This window comes from Metopolophium dirhodum, chromosome 9, assembly GCF_019925205.1.
Source record: "Metopolophium dirhodum isolate CAU chromosome 9, ASM1992520v1, whole genome shotgun sequence".
NCBI classification, from domain to species: Eukaryota; Metazoa; Arthropoda; class Insecta; order Hemiptera; family Aphididae; genus Metopolophium; species Metopolophium dirhodum.
The window spans coordinates 25,323,250-25,333,837 of NC_083568.1; the positions used below are offsets into that span (position 1 = coordinate 25,323,250).

Consider the following 10,588-nt stretch of genomic DNA (forward strand, 5'->3'; position numbering starts at 1 on the left):
AATAAATCTACGTCTGAAAACGGTTCAGTAAGTTCTGCTTCAAAGTGGGAAAGCGCGAGTCAAAATGTGACTAATCCTATGAAAATAAGAAAATGTGTAAGGAAATATGATCCTGAGTACCTACATTAATATTGGATTCACGGTTATAGACGTAAGCAATGAGCCTCGGCCTCAATGTGTTATCTGTTTTGAAATTCTTTCTAACCAAAGTATGAAACCGCCCTTATTAAAACGTCACCTTTCTACAAAACATTCGACGTTAGAAAACAAACCAAAGGACTATTTCGTTCGAAAATTGTCAGGGATGAAAAGCTCGAAGAAAATTATATCATCTTTTAGCGGTAGTACTGAAAAAGCAGTGGAAGCGTCTTTCTTAGTGAGCTTAAGTCTTTTCCTAATTTGGAACAATTTGTGACAGAACACGAACTTCAAGTGGAAGCTGATCTTATAAAAAACATAAAACACCATTGTAAAATGCTAAAAAAGACGTTTGAAGAATATTTTAATGAAGATTATTCTGAATTTTTTTGGATAAGAAACCCATTCGTTTTGGGTTTGGATGATATTCCTAAGACAATAACAAACAATGAAAAAGAGTCTTTGATAAAATTGTCATGTGATGAAAGTTTTAAAATGGAATTTACTAAACTAGAATTGGGTGAGTTTTGGATAAAGATAAAAAACGAATATTCGTTGCTGTCTAAAAAAGCATTGTTATTTTTATTACCATTCACAACCACTTATCTTTGCGAAACTGGATTCTCCTCAATGATCGAAGTAAAAAACAAGTTTCGAAACAAACTGAATCTCGAACCAAATTTACGCTTAAAATTAAGTAACACTGAACCAGATATTTCATCGCTAATATCAAATCTACAAATCCATGGTTCTCATTGAAAATTTGTTATTTAATTCATATCTTAATTTATCTTAAACACTAACAAATTTAACTATGTAAAGTTTGTATTGTTCTATTTTTAATCATAAGTGGTACCCGACTGATTGATAATATACTTAAGCGGTACGCGAAAAAAAAAGTTTGAGAACCGCTGCTCTAACCTATGAAATATTTTCAAATATGCAAAAAAACTTTGTTTTACGCATTCGGAATCGAACGAATCATCCACATTTTTTACTCTCATAAGACTGCATAATATGTAAAAAACATATAAATCCAGTCTTAAGTGATAACAAATTTATTTACAAGAAACAAAATTAAGGTTAGCCAATGTAATATTATAAACTGTTTTCATAACCAGATTTATTAACAGATAACAGTACCTAGATAAAATCAAATATTTTAACTCAAAAATTGAATGACATTATTCTTGTAATTGCTAGTAATTGCTAGTACTTATACAAGTTGATTCTTTTACTGTTTACCACTCATTATTTCGTAAAGTATTGACTTTTTTTTTTTAATTTAAGTTTCATGTTCTCTATATTTATATAAATGTCTAATATTTTACACCCTTATGCTTATAAGGTAAACCACTATCACCTATTAATTTTCAAATGACAACCTTAACTAAAATTTTTATAAACAATTATGGCTATTTATTTTATGAATTATCACATTCAAATTTTTATTTTTCGTTAATCCTTTGATGAGATATAGCTCCGCAAATTTAGGTGGTTTTGGGAGGTGTGTGTATGTAAATGTGTAGTACATAGTCAGTAATGTACCTAAGAAATTTGGATTTTTATGCCCCAGGGTCAAAGATATTACACTTTTCAAATCATCTCAAGTACAGTAAGCTTATATTGCGCCCCTAAATATTTTGCAAATTGTCCATTTGGCAGGATGTCGCGCAGTTCCCCCAAAACTGAAATTGCATTCTTCACGACCCACGCCTCTGCGTTCTTCGATCACGGCAAAGATATTGCAGACACCAGTCTATAATTCTAATTTCCTATTTCATGAAAGAAATGATTTATTTAAAACTGTAATAACTTAGAAATAAGATAAAATAAAAATACGAATATAAATACGACTCCAGTCGATAATTATATTAAAATAGTAAAAGTTAGCTATTACCTTCCTCCAGGTGTTTGGAGGGCTCTCGAGATCGTGTATTCGAGAATTAGATTTGTATTTGACACCGTACAATGTAATTTTATGTAAAAAGCACATATAGTGTATTAACGCAATAAATATAAAATATTATATTAAATGTCTTACCTGATTCGCAGTTGTTTGTAGATAATACTGTAGGAGTTTTAGGTTTTAGATGAAACAAAGTAATACTTCAAATACAAAAATTGAATTAAAGAACGCACTGATTATTGCTCGCATAACGAGTCCAGTTGTCGCTCGTTGAAATCGGTTTCTTTGGTACATGAGAGGTTGTTACTTTGGTGGTTGGTGCTCATGCACTGGTTTAAGGGACGACATTGATATGCCGACCAGAGAGAGGTATGCGGTTTTATCAAACGTTTTTGTATTTCCCCGAACTAGATTTCTCTTCGGCGGTAAATCGTCGGTGACAATAGTTTTATTGGGGATGACCGATTTCTACGAACGACAGTCTGGCCGTTATTTATTATTCTGTAAGATTTTAGTTTATTTATTATAATGATGTGTGAGCATATCATTACATTCACCCTGCACTTTTTGTGTTGTGCCCTCACAACACCGCTCGTGGGCGAGAGTGAGAGCAATACATATATTTGAATATAAGAGAGAGAGAAAAACAAATTTTAAAGTTCAGAAATTGAAATTTGAAAGTTTATAAGTAAGAATATAATTCAAATTGGACATATATTGATATATATATATACATGTTAATTTATACAATCCATAAAGGGTAATGGTAATAAAATTAAGGTTTACATATTATATAGGAAAAATTAAGAAGATAGAACTGAAACTGAAAGTTCGTTCTACCTTCATTCCATTGTTGCGTTTCTATTATTGTTAATGATTTTATATATTTTATATTTTATGTTCCCTATCTGGTGTTGTAATGATAGCTATACAATTTCTTTTTTTTTTAAATTAAATTTTTGTGTACAATATATTGTCATGTTGACATATCATGAATTTTCTACATATTTTGTTCTTATTCTATATTTTTTTTTCTTAGTACTAATTTTCTTTTACATACTTTTAAGTTTTAATCAATGACATTTTTGGTATCCTTATCTAATTATAGACATTTTATAGTTAATTTGCTTACAATGTACTTAGTTCATAGAATATATTTTTGGTAATTTAAAAGTTAAACGAGGTTTTTTTTTACATTTTTTTTTTGTTTCCTAGCCTTAAAATTTATTTTCTTACTTAATATATTAGCTTAAATATTTTACATTCTTTTCTTTTTTATTTATTTAAAATTTTTTTTTACATTTGAATTCATGTTGAGTTGAATTAGGTTAGAAAAAAAATTTTACACATTCTTTGTATTTACTTGCTTTAACTTTTTTTTATATCTTATTCTAACTTAACTTAGGTTAATCATCTTACATTTTTTTTTTTACATTTGTTTTCATGCTGACTTAAAATTAGGTTAGAGAAAAAAAAAGGTTTACACATTCCTTGTATTTACTTGCTTTAACATTTTTTTTTTTTATATATTATTCTAACTTAACTTGGGTTAATCATTTTACACATTTTTTTTTTTTTTTTAGCATTCATTTGTTTTAACATTTACTTTTGTGCTTATGTTGACTTAAATTAGGTTAAAACATTTTTTACATTCTTTGTATCAACTTGCTTTAACATTTTTTTTTATATCTTATTCTAACTTAAATTAGGTTAATCATTTTACATTTTTTTTTTTTTTAGCATTCATTTGTTTTAACATTTATTTTTGTGCTTATGTTGGCTTAAATTAGGTTGAATTTATTTTAGTACTTAGGTAAGTAATTTAAAGTAGGTTATTTGTATTTATTATTATTATTCTGTAATTCTTGTACAATAGTTATATAATAGTTCTTATAGTAGTTTATATAGGTAGTCTTAATAGTTCATGATTTTTTTTTTTTTAATGTTATGTTAATAAAACAAAACATTTATTTGGGGTTTTTTTTTTTTTTTTAATCCTGTAAGAGGTTGATAATATGGTTGAGTCTCCTATGAGATTTGGTATTCATATTTTTTTTTGTTTTCATAATATATAGTTTGGATACTTGTCAGAGTAAGTATTTTTATTATTAATTGGTTTATTTTACAAGTGTTGTGTGATTTGTGAATTATAGATTAATGTTTTTGGTACTTTTAAGAATGTTGGTTTGTTTGACCTTTTTATTATTTATTTTTTTTTGTTTTTATACCGATTGGTTTGTTAGGGTATTATGTTAATTTTTTATTTCTTTTTGTATGATTTTCGATCGGAGTGATTTGTATTTTATTTATTTTAATCGTTGTGTTTTTACCATCGTTTATCGTATCTTTAAGTTTTATATTGTGTATCAATGAAGCGAGTGTCGGTACTTCTTGTATGTGAACTATATTGTTGGGAATTGTATTGGAAATTTTTGTTGTAACGGTATACAATTCAAATTCCCATCATTGAGGACGTTTTCTTCTGGTTTGAATATAGGAAATATATTATTGGCTTGATTTTGATTTTTAGGTTGTACCATGTCTTTTATTTTGGTTTCGTTTTTATTATTATTATTATTATTATTATCATTAAAAAATGTATAAATGTTATTTATTATGTTAGCGTGTTCTTTTAATTTCCAATTTTGTGTTATGTTTTGTTCATCTTTATGGTATATATGTATTTCAATGTTAGTATTTTGAAATTCTGAGTATATTAATTGTTTTACTATAGACCAATTTAATTTGTCTATCCCTGAAGCTAAGGTGGGTATTGCAATTTTTGAAATGTTTTGTTTTGTAGCTTCAAGTTTTAGATTATGATTTGAAGATTTTATATTCTATATTTTATATCCTTATATTTGGGTTTGTGGTAGTGTAAATTTTTTGTTATTAAGTGAAATATGGTTTTATAGTTATTGATTATAGGTATTGTGTCCCCTACATTTATTTCTTGTAATGCAAGTTGTGGTTTAGTATCACCGTATACTTTGGATATTAAATTTGTTATCCCCTTATTCATTTTGATGTCTGCAGATATACAATGAGCTATAGCAAAGTTATCTGGGCAATTAAATATGCTACCCGTTAATTCTATAATATTGTTGGTATTATTTATACTATTGAGCGCGTTTATATTGTTGATTTTTAATTGGATATTTATATTATTATTTAAAATAATGTTACTGTCTTTGAAATCGATCAGGGCATTATTTTTGATCAAAAAGTAATTTCCAAGTAAGATTGCGCTGCTTAATTTTTTTACTACGTGAACGTCAATATTGAAATATTTATTGTCGATTTTGATTTTAATTTTGGTTATACCTACCACGCATAGTAGTTTATAATCTGGTCCTGATAGCTGTAGTGTACTCGGCGTTATTGTATAATTACTGGGTAGTAGTTCTTGTCTAATACAACAAATGTTTGCCCCCGTGTCAACTGTTATTGGTAAGGTAATATTATTAAATTGAGCTTCAATATAAATAGCATCGGGTGTACAGTTAATTTTATTTATATTTTGTTTCCATATTTCTGTATTTAAAGATGAGCAATTATCAGAAGAATTTAACCTTGTATTTAATTTTTTTGGCTTGTTGTTAGTTGAACTTGAACGACAAGTGATCGCGGAATGTCCAAATTTATTGCATAATTGACATATTATATTAGTTTTGTTTTTAAAGTAACATTCATATTCAGTGTGGTTATTCTTCGAGCATACCTATCGAGCATTGTTTTGTGTGTGCTAAATTTGTATTATAATTGATATAGGTAATTACTGTTATTTTCGTTATATCTCAAAATTGGGTCGTATTTAGTAAAATTGTTTTGATAATTATCATCATTGTTTATCTGAGATAGTTTTAACTGACCTATAGTTTCTTTTAAATTTTCTATTTCCTCTCGTAATTTACTATTTTCGTTGGTTTTTAGTTTGTAGTTTGTATTTATTTGCTGGATTTTATTTTCAATTATCTCTGTTTCAATTTCATATGGGTTTTTATCTATACTATCAGCTGTCATAAACTCTATAAGTTCGTTTTTGCGAACGTTTTTTATAAGTTCATCAAGTGTTTCATTTCCTAATATTCCTATACATCTCAATATTGTGGGTTTTAAGCCTTTCATTATACTTCGTACCATTTCTCCTTGTGACATATCTTTATCAATTCGCCTACACAATGACTCTACTTCATTAATGTAAGACACACTTTGTTCATCCGGTTTCTGTTGGCGTTTTTCAAGCATTATTCGAAGCATATGAGTTTGGGCAATGGGTTCAAATTCTAGTCTAAATTTTTTTCTAGATCGGACCAATTAATGTTTTCAACGGTATCCATAATATTGTCATAAAATAAGAGAGCAGTGCCTTCTAAAAATACGGGAATATATAGACTTTATTCAGATTCGGACCATCCGTTAATAAGTGCAGCTCTTTGATATTTTTTTAAGAAAGAATCGACGTTTTCAGAATCATTTCCCGTGAATTTTCCGGGTTCAAAGTAAGGTTTTTTATTGTCTCCCATATTTAATTACCTATTTGTATTATTAAAAAAAAATAGTTTTATAATAAATAATATACCATTATTTAATTGTAATGTTTTTGCAACTAATTTGATAGATTTAATTAATATATTTATTAGTTATTACTAAATAAGTAAATTTTTTATTTTAATGAGTATAAATTAATTGGTTTTGTTTTTATAATAAATTATGATACCTATGTTAAATCGTAAATCGTAAATTAGTATGTTTTATTAATAAATAAATCACTTTTTGTTGATATTGTTTTTCTAAGTTTTATTTTTAATATTTTTTTGTATTGATAATTTATTTTTTTATTAATTCTTAAAATTAATATTAAAATATTATAATCTTATATAACGAATATAATTTTGTAAAATGTATTTAATCAATTCTCAGTTTATTTATCTGAATAAACTGAACTTGTGTTGGGCGCCACTTTGTAATAACGTATAATTAGATAAAATAAAAATACGAATATAAATACGACTCCTGTCGATATTTATATTAAAATCAGATGTTAAAATAGTAAAATTAAGCTATTACCTTCATCCAGGTGTTCGGAGGGCTCTCGAGATCGTGTATTCGAGAATTAGATCAAATACACCGTACAATGTAATTTTATGTAAAAAGCACATATAGTGTATTAACGCAATAAATATAAAATATTATATTAAATGTCTTACCTGATTCGCAGTTGTTTGTAGATAATACTGTAGGAGTTTTAGGTTTTAGATGAAACAAAGTAATACTTCAAATACAAAAATTGAATTAAAGAACGCACTGATTATTGCTCGCATAAGGAGTCCAGTTGTCGCTCGTTGAAATCGGTTTCTTTGGTACATGAGAGGTTGTTACTTTGGTGGTTGGTGCTCATGCACTGGTTTAAGGGACGACATTGATATGCCGACCAGAGAGAGGTATGCGGTTTTATCAAACGTTTTTGTATTTCCCCGAACTAGATTTCTCTTCGGCGGCAAATCGTCGGTGACAATAGTTTTATTGGGGATGACCGATTTCTACGAATGACAGTCTGGCCGTTATTTATTATTCTGTAAGATTTTAGTTTATTTATTATAATGATGTGTGAGCATATCATTACAAAACGGTTTTATTTTTTATAAGTGCCATGCATGTAGGTTATAATATGAATATAATATGTAACCAAAAGTTTATGTTTCGTAAGGAATGTGGTATAGATTCCATCGTCGTGTTATGCAGAGGTACAGTATTAAACGTTGAATAGAAAGAGCAAAACATGTCAAGAATTTTGAAATATGGTTTTGAATTATATTTAACAACTCCAAAAAATGCTTGGTGAATCCCACTGTAAAGATTACAAGCAAATAATATTTTTTAATAATCAACTTTTGTATAGACCAGATGCAGGTTTACAACATTCGAATACGACGGGGTCTGAGTTTCTAAAAAATAAATGTTTAAGAATTACAAAGTATATACATGATGGAGTAATAGTTTAATATTGATGAAATTGTAGATACCTACATAAAATTATTTGGGTGCACCCATTACATAATATAATATTACAAACATTTATCAACTTAATACTATATGTCTATATGTTATGTAATACATAACATACATACTATTATATACTATTATATTATACATAATATGTATAATTTAATAATATAATAGGTAATAAAAATGATAGAGTAGATAAAATCTTAAAGAATATGGAATAACAATAATATAGTTTAGAGTACTTTTATATTTTCGCTGTTTTTTTCACACAGGCGAACACATTTTCTTGAAACGGTTGAAAGTCATACCGTACGGAACTTACTTGCACATTACGTCCATGATTGGCAGATTGCATTTCCCTAAATTAGCATTTTTTATGTCCTCATTTGCGATGCACACGAAACACGCGTCGGCACAAACGCACGTCTTCTTCGGGTCCTTGCACTCGCTTTTGCATTCACCTTCGGAGTAGAACTGTTGGTTGCCATTTTCGATATCACACGTGAAACAAAAGACCTTGTCGTCTCTGGAAATACACGGCCTGTGCAAATTTCTGTAGCAAGTGTCAGCTGTACAACTCTGGCAAGTATCGTAGGTTTTTGTCGCCGATTCAATGGGCGAGTACAAGAAGAAGAAATTCAACAGTATCACGAAAGCGAACATGGGCATGGTGGCGTACGACAGAAACATATTGTTGTTATTATCTTAACCTATATAATATGTGGTACGATATCTGTTATTTCGGAATCTGCACCTTGGTCGATCGCTTGCAGTGGCGACTAGAAATTGTTCGACGAATGGGTGTATATATAATATTTATGTGTGTATGTATGTATATATAAACTACTTCAGTAAAAAATATATTATTTTAGATGCAGAGTGTACGATAAACGATATTACAATGAAGATTATAATATTCGTTTGTGCGTTTATATATGCGATTGACTGGCATTTCGATAGGTGTGCATATCGTATTTATACCCAAACGGCTGCCGGTTACGTAGTCGTGTGGTCGTGTATTTGGTGGGGTCTAAATTTAGTAGTTATCCGGTTATGCAATGATTGTTCACGACAAATTTACTATAGTATTTAACTTTCGTCGTGTAGTGTGTTGCAAAAGTTCCATATTACTTTAATATCTCCTCAGTGGCAAATACACGTAGTGATAGCTTACAGATGCTATTTTTCAACGGCAATTTATTTGAAATTGATTACATAAAATTGCTATTTTCTTATAGATTATCGACGATAAAACCACTCCTTTAAATAGATTCATGTGCTAGTCTCATGAACTAATACTTTAGGCGATACATGAGACTTTTAAGAAATAATGAATGTCGCATACAGTTATATATGCCGTAGGTATACTAAACTAACAGTAACTATACTGCAGAATACTTACAAGTAATAATATTAAATCGATATTTTCGTATACAGGTTGTCCCGTGAAGATAAACCTATTAGTCGTAAAGGGACAAGACTCGCCAACCGGACAAAAACCGAATTTTCACCGTTTTACCTAGAAACTAATAAAAGTCAACATTTTTACAAAAATAAACTCTATAAAATGGCTATCTAAAATTAAAAATATTAAATTAAATTATAAAATATGTGTAGTCCTTCTCTGCGAATCTAATAAAAAAAAACAGATTTATGACATATTTATTAGCTCAGGAGATATCGCAATGGGTAAATGCTCGGGGGACACCCTGTATATATAGGTACAATAATTGAAAATAGTATACGTGTTAATCGTGAGAATGTCGTTTGTTTCGATACAAACGAGTATCCGGTAGTAGTATAACTTGTATAAGTGAACTATTCCTATAGCACACCTCTTTCAAACTTCACAATAGATCATAAAAGAAAACAATAATGTGCAAAAATATGTATCGTCCTTTATACGACTCTGGTATCGTATCTTAACATAATATTATGAAATAGATAATCTTTAACTGATTTAATGTTGTATTTGTCACAGATACGAGATAAGCCGTAATTACTTATTTGCGTAACAATGATTATACCTAATATTTAATTAAAAATCGACAAAATAACTTTGAACACAGGATAACGGTAATTCTCTTAATCTTTGGCAGGATAAAACGCTGCCCATGAATGTGAGCGCGTATACAATGTTTCCTTGTTTATGTTTATTATGATTTGTTATAACTTATAACACAAGTGGGAGCGCGTAAAATAGCCGACAATATTTAAGTTAAATCTTAGTTAAATTATGTTGTTCAAATAATTATTACGGTGTTTTTCATGAAAATTAAATGTTTTTATGTTTATTCAATAATTAATAATATTCAACAAACAATAAGACCTATAGAACTTATATTATTAAAATACAAGAAATTGACCATCTACATCTTCCAGCTTTAAACTGTTCAGTGTTCTACTTGATACTTCTAGTTCAAATCAGCCAAAAAAATAGCCTAAAAAATAATTTTGTATTCAAGACTGTTTCAAAATTGTAGATTACTTTTTGATAATTTGTCAATCTCAAAAGAATACCAATAAGAAAAT

General features: G+C 28.5%; 1 protein-coding gene across 1 annotated transcript; it reads left to right on the forward strand.

The window, feature by feature from the left end:
- Positions 1-474: 474 nt before the first annotated feature.
- Positions 475-897, forward strand: LOC132953044 (protein FAM200A-like). The gene has a single exon (XM_061025593.1). The coding sequence runs from the start codon at positions 475-477 to the stop codon at positions 895-897; it is 423 nt and encodes a 140-aa protein (XP_060881576.1).
- The last annotated feature ends 9,691 nt before the right edge of the window (positions 898-10,588 follow it).

Excerpts from the sequence above, each read along its gene's own strand:
- LOC132953044 (XM_061025593.1), top strand. The coding sequence starts at position 475 with ATGCTAAAAAAGACGTTTGAAGAATATTTTAATGAAGATTATTCTGAA.